Source organism: Macrobrachium rosenbergii, chromosome 40 (genome assembly GCF_040412425.1).
Source record: "Macrobrachium rosenbergii isolate ZJJX-2024 chromosome 40, ASM4041242v1, whole genome shotgun sequence".
Lineage (NCBI taxonomy): Eukaryota > Metazoa > Arthropoda > Malacostraca > Decapoda > Palaemonidae > Macrobrachium > Macrobrachium rosenbergii.
This window is the reverse complement of record NC_089780.1, coordinates 22,375,166-22,387,665: the sequence shown is the minus strand read 5'-3', so window position 1 is coordinate 22,387,665 and position 12,500 is coordinate 22,375,166. Positions and strand designations below refer to the sequence as shown.

Genomic DNA, 12,500 nt, shown 5'->3' with positions numbered 1-12,500 from the left:
GCTTTGTGAAGCAACTGGAGCTGATGTTAGCGAGGTTGCATCAGCTGTAGGTCAGGATTCCCGAATTGGTTCCAAATTCTTGCAAGCTTCAGTGGGTAAGTCCTTGAATACTATTGTATTCACGCTGAAAAAATGCTCACAAGCTTATTTTGTGCACAAGAATATGTATTTGGAAGTATTTCATTACCTTGAAACATCACTGAGAGGGATAGATCATAAGGAATAGCAATCTTCAGTCGGTCATCTGATGACCTTTATTGTTACCCATTGTTTGGAGAAATATTATGATAGGGTAGTAATGGAGATTGATTTTCAGTATTAGTGTGAGATGCTTTTGCATTCTATTTTTGAGGCTGTATTCCGGAGATACCTGTTTTATGTCATTGAATTCTGTTTTTCAGGCTTTGGTGGTAGCTGTTTCCAGAAGGACCTCTTGAATTTGGTGTACATTGCTGAATGTGTAAATTTACCTGAAGTAGCTAATTACTGGCAGCAAGTTACTGACATGAATGTGTATCAGAGGACTAGGTACTGTATTTAGAATTTATTTCTTTGCCTAATCTATCCATTCTCAGTGTGTATGTTGGTGCTCATAGGCCTTTTGAATATTGGGTGCTATTTTAGAAGCAAGTGAAAGGTCTTAGCATTTAATTGATTTGTGGAGATATTTTTCTGGATGCATAAATATGGGTTTAGTGGAATCCGGGACAATAAAGATTCAACCAAGCTAAGAAGTAGTATTTCAGCAACTGTGTATTTAGATTTTGTCTAACTAAGACCTGATATGAACCATTTACATGGTGCTGTTTAGTTAGCCATCTGATAAATCGGCCATCTAATAAATCTGCCTTGAAGGGGCTACCACTTTTAGTGTTCCTTGTTTGACACATAAAGATGATGTTATAAGGGTTCTTTGCAGCAGCATTCAACCATCATCTGCATCAAATTCTGTTCTTTACTTTTATCTTCTGTGGTTAGCTGGTCTTTTTAAACTTCTTCAAAATATAAATAAATAGATATATGATATTGACATTACACCAGTATTTTTACTAAAATGATATAGATGAAAATCTAAGAGAATTCATTTTTACAAAATTCGTGTAATCATATGATTGTTTAGTTTTCATTATGGATTTGCTTTTATGTGAATTCTTACGATTCAACAGAATTTATTATCTGGCAAGGCTTAGGAACCAAGGTTGCTGGAAAATCAATACAGTAGTAATTTTTACCAAACTTGATGATTTAGGAAATGTTCAAGATATTGTTTCCCATAAATCACCATTTTGATTAAGGTAGCCTAATTATTTTGAGAAGGAAGAAGCAGACAATTAAAAACATTTGAGGTGTTCATGGCAAGGTACTCACACCCAGTGGGGTTATGAGTCTCTTGGAAACATAATTGTTTCCATAAAATTATAGCATTTTATCTAGAGTTGTTGGCAAAAACGTTAGCTTGAGAATCACATAAACATTTTCAGGAGAGTTTTGCACTTAATAAGGGAACCCTGCTGAAAATAAAAATTGCTATCTCAGTTACCGTATTTGACGGCGTATAAGATGCACTTTTTTAATAAAAAAATGGCCTAAAAGATCCCCCTGCGTCCTATTTACATGATGTAGGCTCAAAATTTAAGAATTTTGGCCGAAATTATACATGAAATGTCACGTAGATGTTTTAGCCTAGCCTAACATTCGGTGTTATCCTAATAACCTATTAAAAACCAAAGTTTATTTTAATTATTTATCATTATCACACTTATCTTCACCGCAATTACTACTGCTAGTATTATAATCAATATCTACGTTGTTGTTATCGATATTTTCATTAAAATGTGTTAATATCATTATCGTCGTCTACAGCGCATCGCCGCATTCCACATTTACAGACTTCCAGTACGTGTGCTGCCACCTATTGGTGATTATCTCGAGAGCTTTACAGATAACAAGGCTTCGTTCAGTTGGTAGTTGGCAATTCCTGCTAACATTCTCTTTACCCATAACAACATGGCTTCGATCAATTGGTGGTTGACAATTCCTGCTACCATTCTCTTTAGGCATAATAACAAGGCTTCGTTGAGTTGATACTTCGTAACTCGTGGTAGCATTCTCTTTTAAGAATAATAACATGGCTTTGTTCAGTTGCTCACAAGACTCGAGCCGTTACATAGGAAACATTTTTATTTATTGGATTTTACGATGGTGCTGCCACCTAACGGTATTCATATCAAGCCAAGAGGCAGCTTTCAGCTGCAGTGATGAAACGTAGTAAATTCCAGAGCTTAATTGCATATTTTTATAATATATAATGGATATATATAACATATATTACTGTAGGTAACATCTTTATTAATGTTTTTGTTGATTCTGCTGGTAAGAAACAATGTTTACAAATGAATGTGTTGCAATCTATTGGTAAACCTATGACGTAGCTTTCAGCAGCAGACGAAACATTCGATCGTAGTAAATGGCCGATTGTATAATACATATTTTGATAAATATAAATATGGTAAATAACTTCCTTATTAATGTTTTTGTTGATTCTGTTGGTAAGAAACAATATGCATATGATAACCTAATACTACAGTTTTTACTTACCAAAATCAAATGAGCATAGGCTAGGAAACCTTATTTTTTTTTCCCTCAATGTCCTGCTGAAATTGGGGTGCGTCCTATGCAGACATGCATCTTATAAGCCATCAAATACGGTATATACCTTTAGACTGAACGTAAACCCTACTTAACATAGAAATTAATATTTTAATTACAGATTTTCAAAGAGGATTGTTGAATGTCTCTTCAACACTGTTACTGATAAGACCTTAGCTGTCTTTGGATTTGCTTTCAAAAAGAACACAGGAGACACGAGAGAAAGTCCAGCTATATATGTATGTTCTCACTTGCTCGAGGAAGGTGCACGACTCAATATTTTCGACCCAAAGGTAAATATGTGGTATTCATTTAATTCATGAGTGATAAAATGCTTTGATTTAGTCTTGTCATCATATTGAGATATTTTTCTGTTCATAGTTTGTAGTATTGTCTTTTCATTTGGCAACTGGTATTCTTAAGTTATAGTTCTGAGGATTCATGTCAACTTTTACATTATTTATGCCACATGCAATACCAGTTTTGAACAAAGTACCAGTTTGATTTCTGTTTGCTATAAGCTACTAGATATTGTGAAAATGATGTGTGCTAAAACCTGGTAATTTTGGAACTAAGTGGATTCTGTAGTTGACTTTTTTAAGCCTAACTTTTATTTCTCCTTAATGAAAATTTGTTGTTTTATGCTAATGGTAATTTGGTTAATCATCTGTTCCTGTAAGAGATTGTAGTGTATGCAGACATCATGAACACAATTTTTATAAGCTGTGAGTAATTTTCTCACAGCAGAATTTTACGTGATAAGTCATTTTCAGGTAGAGCCAAAGCAAATAGAGCAGGATTTGACCTCTGCTGATGTGACGAGTGATCCTGAACGCGTTTTGAACTTGGTCAATATTTATTCTGATCCGTATGAAGCAGTGAAAGATGCCCATGCTATTGCTGTTCTTACTGAATGGGATGAGTTTAAGGTATGTCATTGGAAATCGTGTTTATGTGATAACGTGAAATATTTAGCATTAATTCTATCTGTTTTCATCTTTGATATTAATAATAATAATATTGAAGGTTGTAGCTGCATTAGCTACATTCAGTTTATATCATATGTTATATAGAGTTTTCTCTATTTTCCTGATCACTGATTTTTCAGGGTTTCTGCATAGTAATAAATGCTTCTACTCCGCGTACTTTAGATACATGGAGTTCAAGTCTGGCATAGTTTGAGTATATATGTTAACATCATCTGAATTTTCTTTAACATTCTACAAGATAAGCTGATTAACATCTGGGCATGGTAAATGTACAGGAACAAAATCTCTGTTAGCTAATTGTACTTTAGAAGCAATGTAAAGATTTTAGATTGTCTCTGAAATCTTTGTAATTGTTTTCTTACAGTAATTACAATACACTTTTATTGCCCCTCTCTTAAGTTTTAGAGTCTCTCTCTCTCTCTCTCTCTCTCTCTCTCTCTCCTGTTTTGTAGTGATTTCAAATTTGTATGTTTGATATTTCTTATGAATTATACTCTCTCTCTCTCTCTCTCTCTCTCTCTCTCTCTCTCTCTCTCTCTCTCTCTCTCTCTCTCTCTCTCTCTCTCTCTCTCTCTCTCTCTCTCTCTCTCTCTCCTGTCTTTAGTGATGTCAAATGTGTATGTTTGATATTGTGTAAGATTTATATTTTCATTGTGTACCAAGAGTTAAATTTCTCCCTTCTCAGTTTATTTAACTAAATTTACATATAGACTGTAATTTTTTATTCTAAATTTCTCATGTTATATTTCAGACTTACAACTACGAGAAAATGCTTTCGATCATGAAAAAACCAGCTTTTATCTTTGATGGTCGCAAGATTCTGGACCACCAGGCTTTGATTAAAATGGGCTTCCACACAGAGACGATTGGAAAGCGATTCTCTCGCAACGCCCTCCAGAGAGCATCTGGTTTGGATCTTTGATTTTTTTGTCCCTGTCGTCTGTGACGACACCTTTTATTATTTTTTATTTTGTTGTAAAAGTAGTAACAACAGATTTTTTCCACCAATTTATATTTTTTGTCAGAGTGTTTTCCTAGATGCATGATTAGTCGAAAGTTCCCACTGAAATGACCTTTGGTGTTTTATCGCACTAGTTATAAAACAAATCCTTTATCCCATAGCACCTCCATAATACTAAAGTGGTTTGGCAATTTCTTCTGTGCAAAACAAATGCTTTTTTTTTAACAATGACCAGATGATAACTTTGAGTACACTGTATTGCATTATTCATAATTTTATTTTATCTTTTGGTTTTGTTTATCCTTTGTTTGTAGTACTTTATTTGTTGATTACGCTTGGAAATGTCTTTGCTCACGATTCAACACAGTTATGAATATTTTGTGTATTGTAGATGTTTCGAATATAGGTTTCCTGGACGAGATAGCTAGAGCTGGGCTGAACGAGTAATGCTTTACTCATTTTGGTTTGTTGCTTTAGTAATCTTGAATTATAGGCACCCTTGATTGTTAACCTAATAATGTACATATTGGAGATGTAATTTTTTGCGTAAGGCTTGTAAGTGTTTTAGGAGCATGTTTTACTAAACATCAAGGAATGTGATATAGTTAATATAAAGGGTATCAAGCACTATTCACAATTTTTTCAAGTAGCATAACTTGCAAGGTAAGTGCCTTTTTACCCCAGAATACAAAATCTCATTTCATTGTATGTTCATTGTCAAAATCCAAGTAGGTTAATGTTATCTGCTTTGGAAAGAATTGGATGTGTTCATACAAATTACACCTAACGGCGACCTACTGCTGGAAGAGAGTACCCCAATCCATGTTTGAAACACTCACTTACCCTCTCAGTCTCAAGTTTTTTAGCAGACTTGAGCCACTGATCTGACCTCTGCTTTACATCCCTCCTCACCGACATCTCTTTTTCTCCTCATTTCATTGTTGATCTTATTTTTATTCAGTCTGTATTGATTCTCTGTAATGCAAAAACTGCTGATCAGTCTCCCTGGTAATGCTGAGGGAGCTGATGCTCTTAATGTAATAAAGTGCTGTTTGCCATTGCTGTAACCCTTTTACATTAACAGCAACTGTTTGCCTGAATTTTTTTTTAGAAGGTTTACCCCCATTTACTTATCAGCATCTATAATTTCTTTACTTCTGTTGGCTTTGTTCTCTGTTATTTCATCAGCGAGTATTCCATTGCATGAAATGATCAACGTTATCATCAGTATTTGAGTATTGTACAAGACATTTCTCTTCCCAACTACATGTACAGTATTAAATTTTCTTTTTCTGTTAACTTCGTGTAGTTCACAATTATCTCTGCTCAGAAATGTGCATACATTCTCAAGGAACAAGTACAAGGCAAGCTGTCAAAAAAAGGCATAACCATATACAGGTCTAAAAGAAAAAAAGACAAAACAGAGCCGAGGTCAGGCAATTAAAACTGAATATGTGTAGGGTGGTATGTAATTTGTTGAATGGAAATGATGAAAGGAAAAAGTTGTGAGATAAATCATAAGATTAGGTACATAATTCTTAACATGAGTTAATGATGTATCTGTAAGATTCTGAAGTATAAAGGTAGTGAAGAGAGAAGGAAATTACAAATAAGATGAATGAGGAGTGAACTAGTACTGACTATGATTGGAATAGCTATTCTTTGTCCAGGGTACTTGAAAAGGAGGAGTTATGTTTTTAAATTCAGAGAAGATAGTCCTTATCATAGAAGAGATATCCCTTTTGACTGTGAAGTATTTGATTTTTTACTAAGATTTTATCAAGCTTTATTTGCATCATGATTGGATGTGCAGTGCATGTTTCCAGATTTTGTATATTTATGAATATGATGTGAGACTTTTAATAAGGTTAAGATGTATATACTGTATATAGATGATTATAGATCTACTTTTTAATGTATGTAGTACTGTATTTATTTTCAGCGTTGAAGACCTTTGATGTTGTAACGCTAGCTAGCTTAACCAGTTAATCGATATTTCAGAAATAAAGTGAAATTTTAAAAGTTTTTGGCTTGGCAAAATTTGTTACACAAAGTATCTTGTTTCAAAGTGACAGATTATGTTGCATGTGTGCTAGTGTTCTTTTCTGTTACTCACTCGTTTTACTGAATTAAAGTTTAATATCTTGAAAAGTGCTTATATTTAAAAAAATACATTAAATGAAAAACACCAAATGACAGACTTCCCAATATCAATTAGTTAATTGAAATGGCAATGAGTAGCAACCTTATTGATGAAAGTATTGTAATAAGAAAGGAAAAGTGTAATCCATCCTGTTACAAGAGATGACTGTGAAGAGAAGTAAGATGTCTATGCTTAGGTTACAAGAAAATTTTGAGACTTTTTCTTAACTGCAGCATGCCTATGAAGTTAAAATTTATTGGAAAATGACAGTTTTTTCTGTCGTAGTACTGTACAGTAACTACTATACTTCAAAATGGACACATGTTATTAGGAAGAAGATTTGAGCAGGATATAAAAGAAATCTTTAATACAAGAACAGTTTCTGTACATCCTTAGTATCCATTGAAGAACTTCACTGAATGATCCAACATATTCATGAAGAAACATGTATTTTTCCTAGCCTCTTTCAAGAGAGCAACAAACATAACAGAAGTCTATATGTGCATCAAGTGCGTAACTTTTACACCTCTCATCAGTATGAATTGAATTAAAGAATTGATGTGAAAGACAAAAGTAATTTAAAGCCAAGAAGCAAATGTGGAGGAGTAAACTAAAATGAACATTGTGTATATGCCCGGTGATGTTTATTACAATTTGAGTAATTGTACTTTCTAACAACACAAGGCAAACTGTAAGTGGTACCTCCCAGCAGGGGTCTATATTTATCTACTAATCTTTCTGAAATAGTTTTACACGTTCTAATTTTGGGGAGGGGCGTGGTGTGCTTTAAGTGTGAAATACCTATGCAGTACATCTTAATATGTTTTATGTTTTGAGGAATTTTACTGAAATCCCCATCATATATTTTGATTTGCACTGCAAGTACAAACAAAGTATCTTCAGACAACTGGAAAAGTGGAAATTGATTAATTACATGAACTAGCTATAGTATTTTTTACTGCTCTTCTTCTGTAGGTATGTTTTTCCCAATTTATGGATCTAGACATTCTGTCTTTCAGAAGCCTGCTTAGCAGAATATTAGCCTTTCAAACAAATCATTTATAACTAACTAACTAACTGGGCTTGTTCCCTGTGAATGGATGCTCAATAAAAATGTGTTTGCACCTGGTATGAAATTCTGAAATTCCAACGATTCAACAGGTGACTAGAAAAACCATGTTTTTTTAAAAGCTGGGATTAAATATCACAAAAGGAAAGGCAAGACTGATAGAATTAACTCCCTATTCGATACTACATGATGGATGGTATAATCTGAGAAGATCTGAATGCAAGAGAGGCTTGGCAAAATCTTTGTCAGTTGTTCAACATACACTTAACATATGACACATGGTGAAGAAACATATGACGCCTGGTGAAGATAAGGAAACTCCACAGGTTTATACAGCAATTCCAGTCCAGTCGAATTTTTAAAAGCATATCAAGTTCATGCGCTGGCCATAATCTTCCTTGATAAAAGTGACGAAAATACCTTTAGAATTTTTTGGGTAGATGATGACTCACATAAACTAAGATCTGATTATTTACTAGTCAAGTACACTTAGAAGTAGTTGAATAGCATACTCAAAAAGCAGCTGAACTATCTTGGAATCATTGCATAGCTTCCAGGGATTTGCTTGATTATTGAAACAGGATTCCAGGATGATTATCATCTTCCTTAGCAAAATCATTGGAAGATAATATTCCTGTAATCCAGTCTTCCACCTTACACTTGTTTCTTTGTTGGTGTTATTCATAATGGGTGAATATAAATTCCAGAAGTGTCTGTTAATTTCAAGTTTGATATCTGATTACCAAGAAAAGTGCCCATGGATTTTATAACAGCTGATGGGAAAAACAGTGCCAAGTTTATCTCCCACGCATCCAAAAGGGTCAGAAGATGCTTATGAATATGGCTGTAGCTTAATAACTTGAAGCCATATCAAACAAGGAAACTGTTGTCTGTTAATTCGTAGAGTAACTACTGTACTTAATTCCATACATGAAAAATAGTTATGCTTATATCATAAATGTTTATGTCAAACTCACCTTTAATGGAGTAAGATGTGAAACTCTCCACTCGTCTCAGTCCTGTGCATTTTACTTAACAATAGTGAATGTGATAGTTTCTAAGTTGTTGCAAAACACTTGAGTTACTGTTGCTATGCATCTGTGCCCTCAGTGTGTTTTATGGTCTATCAAAAATAATGTTAAATGTTGAGAGAATGACCAAAAATGGCTGTAAAGCATGGAAAATAACTTTCGGTAAAAGTTTACTATGCAGGGGAAAACAAAAAACTATTGTACTTGTTTATGTAGCTTGTTTCTGTGGAAACAACTTCATGTGCTGGCTTCTCCAATTCAAAACATCAGAAGGTGCTGAAGATCAAGAAATCATCGCTGTCAAGAGGTTGAAGAAAGTCCAACAATGCTATTTTACCTTATGTAAAATTTTATACCCATTTTATCATGCTTATTCAGTAAATGTATCCATGCAGCACAGCAATCTTTTAAAATGAAGCAGTTCATCCTAAAACTCAGTAATGCTACAGTTGTCAAAATGTTGCCAATGTGGTAACATTTTGGCCAAGAAGAATCCTAAGTTTCATGTGGCTGAAAGTCACTCCGTCTACAAAGATGTAGGTCATTAAAGGCAAGATACAAGACTGGAAAGAAACATCAAGTAACAGACCAGAACTCTAGGATAGGGCTGGTTTTACTGAAGACACTTTATAATAAATTAAAGGTGTTAAGCAGTAGATGGTGCATCTTTGCCTGTTCCGGCACTGAACAGTAGACATTAGATGCCATCATCTGTTGGTGCATTTACTCTGTGGGTGCTGAACAAGAATTGCAAGTATTCCAGCCTCAACATTTGTTGGTGCATCTTTGTGCATCTATTTATCATCACTGAAAATTTAAGCTTTCAAATATCAGTTACGTAATTACAGTAGTCTGATGATTTATATACTACTGTAAGGTAATGCTGTTTTTCAACATAGTCAAAATATTTTTATACTTATAAAAAAGAAGATCCATGGTTTGGATTGGGGTTCACATTTGAAGCAGACAGTACTTTGATTGGATTGTCACCCATCCAATGATGTCTGGACCTTTAAAGGTGTCAATATGATTTTTTATACTATTGGTACCTGTAGGGCGTGACTTATCTCAAGACAGAGTATGCCGATTCTGGGGTGGGCAGTGTTTGCTGATAGTAATCTCAGCATTGTTTGACCACTATGATTTGAGTGAGGAAAATTGTACTCTTGTAATTCTTGGTCTCATCTTTCACATTTGGATTATACAGGCAGTCCCCGGTTTACAACATTCCGAGGTTACGACGCTTTTCAAATATATTCATCAGAAATTATTTCCCAGTTTACGACGCATGTTCCCGGGTTACAACGCATCGTACGCTGATCCGACGGAAGAAATATGGCTCCAAAATGGCAGAATAATCAAAATTTGGAGGCTTTTTTATGAAGAACTCAATAAAAATGCAGTTTACATCGTTTTCAATACACCCAAAGCATTAAAAGTAAGGTTTTCTTAGGATTTTTGACGATTTTCGCTTTACAACGCGGCGTAAAAAAGGAACCCCCCTCGTAAACCGGAGACTGCCTGTACATGTGGGGCTGGGAATTTGGGAGTCAGTTCCTACTGGTGTCATTAATGGAGAATTTGACTTAGAGAAAAGATATCTTCTTGAAAGTTTCTAGCATTTAATGAAACATTTATACTGGTATCCTCGAATGATTAATACCCTTCGATGCTGTAACACCCAGTAATACCTAAATGTATCAAGACTTGGTAATGGTAAAGAGAACATAGTTATTTCTGTCTCTCCGAGGCTTGCGAGGACAGATAAATGGCAGAAATTTCAATAAACCTGACTTAAGAGAGCAATAAAGTGTTATGAAAAGAAATATAGGTTATCCCTGAAGTTTTATCCTTAATTTGAACAGCAGTGGAGTGCTTGCGAAACTGATGTGCTTTATTTCTACTTTTTCATAAAATTAGTACCACTTCTACTTTAACTCGGAGGCACTTGGTGCCTTTTGTTGTGGGAATGCCAGGTACAGAGTACAAAGTACTTCTTCAGTGGTTTGTACTGTTACTACTACAGTACTAGATCCTCTGTCATCATTTCTGCTGCTCTTAGTATCCAAACCTCAGGAAAGGAGGGTGTAAAGGCATCCTCTTATGTAGCAGAGACCATAGTGTCTTATCAAGAATTGCTAGAGAGTAGCCTTCTTTGAACTAACCTTCAGATAAACTCTCACTCTACTCAGACAAGGCCATATTTCTCTTCGCTCAGTAGTTTCGGCATGGCTACACAGAGGATGAAACCTTGTTCCTTCACTGCCTAAAAATCAAGGGACGTTGTGTCGGCTCGTATGAGGCAACCTTTTAGAGAGAATCATGAGATTTGTGTTGTCTGACCAGGGAAAGATACTGATTTTGCAATTCTTGAGGATAAGGTTTTGTTTAATGACGTCCACAACCACGTCCAGGTGTTTCAACAATGGCTAAATGCAATGTTTCCCTTAAGCCCAAGGGGCCATCCTTGGATTTGAACTTTGATAGGTGCCACTGTGTGTGCTATCTTCATTGACATTTGTTTTCTTCCTATTCTCACTCTGTTATGGTTTTTCAAGATTTCAGGGCACCTTTTGTTTTGTCCCTCATATCCATGCGACATTCCTTTTATATTCATATAGGATCCAAATCCAGCTTTGATCTGTTTCCTTTGGAGCCTTGGGTTCTGTTGTCCATGAGCTGCTCCCTTTTCTTTTCAGGTCCTTTCTGTTGTGTCCAAGTGCCAACAGTTCAATGTTCTTGCACCTTAGTTAGTTTTGAGGTTGTGATAAGTAATTGACTTTTGGCAAAATGTATCAGAATTGATTTATATAGGACAAGCTAAAAATGACCATTCTGCAAGCCGCGTAACTGTGTTGTAGCTGGCTCAGACTGCACAGAGAATAATTCAGTTAACTGATGAGGAACAAAAGGGACTTAAGTGCTTGCCACTTAATCTTTTTGTTTTAGAGTGAAATTTAATTTCAATTAGTTGTTATCATGGTAAATCATGAAGATGGCATGATTAATAATACTGCTCTTGGTAATTTTGAACCATAATCTTAGCTCATTTGATATCGTAAATCTTTTAACAGCCTAGTTTTGTCATTGCAGCCTACTGTACTTAAAAAAAAAGAAAACTTTTAGCAGCTGGAGGAAGTGCTTTGGATTATACATGTTAAGAATAAAGATTGTTTGTATTTTTTTATAATATACCCAAGTGACAGGGTTGGCACCTTTGAAAATTCTCTTTTGGCAAAACCAGCATGAGCTGTCACTATCAAATGAGTAGAAAGAAGCTGTACCATTTTTATATTACCAGTACCTCATTACAAAAAAAGTTCATTTTCTACCTGTTTTTTTCCAGCAACTTAATCCTTACTAATATTGTACTATGTTCTTTCCATTTTACAGGGGAACACTTCCCAGCATTCTCTTGGACACCATAAGTAAGTTTTAAAGTGTTTTTTTTATTTGAATTTCTAAGATTATTTTAAATTTTTAAACCTGTGTTAATATTTTGTCCAAAATTTAATGCTTCACTGAAAAAATTCTATTACCATATTTTAGTTTTACTGATTGATTATCATCTTACTTAAAAGGTCCAGAATTGCTGTTATCTCAAATGTATAAATAGTTTCATCACTGTATTATCTAGTTTCTTGGCATATAACTATAT

General features: G+C 34.7%; 1 protein-coding gene across 5 annotated transcripts in view; it reads left to right on the top strand.

Annotated features, from left to right (window-relative positions):
* sgl (UDP-glucose 6-dehydrogenase sgl) overlaps nucleotides 1–12,500 on the top strand; it is a 30,238-nt gene that overhangs the window by 16,137 nt on the left and 1,601 nt on the right. For 4 of the 5 annotated variants that reach the window (XM_067083309.1, XM_067083310.1, XM_067083308.1 and 1 more), the window contains exons 6-11: nucleotides 1–95; nucleotides 402–528; nucleotides 2,771–2,942; nucleotides 3,423–3,578; nucleotides 4,390–4,546; nucleotides 12,236–12,270. The exon at nucleotides 1–95 is cut by the window's left edge and continues 53 nt beyond it. In XM_067083309.1, the coding sequence (XP_066939410.1) occupies nucleotides 1–95; nucleotides 402–528; nucleotides 2,771–2,942; nucleotides 3,423–3,578; nucleotides 4,390–4,546; nucleotides 12,236–12,270 (742 nt within the window). Of the gene's footprint in view, nucleotides 96–401; nucleotides 529–2,770; nucleotides 2,943–3,422; nucleotides 3,579–4,389; nucleotides 6,751–12,235; nucleotides 12,271–12,500 lie in introns of those variants that run through there. The other variant, XM_067083311.1, reaches the window with a different exon arrangement.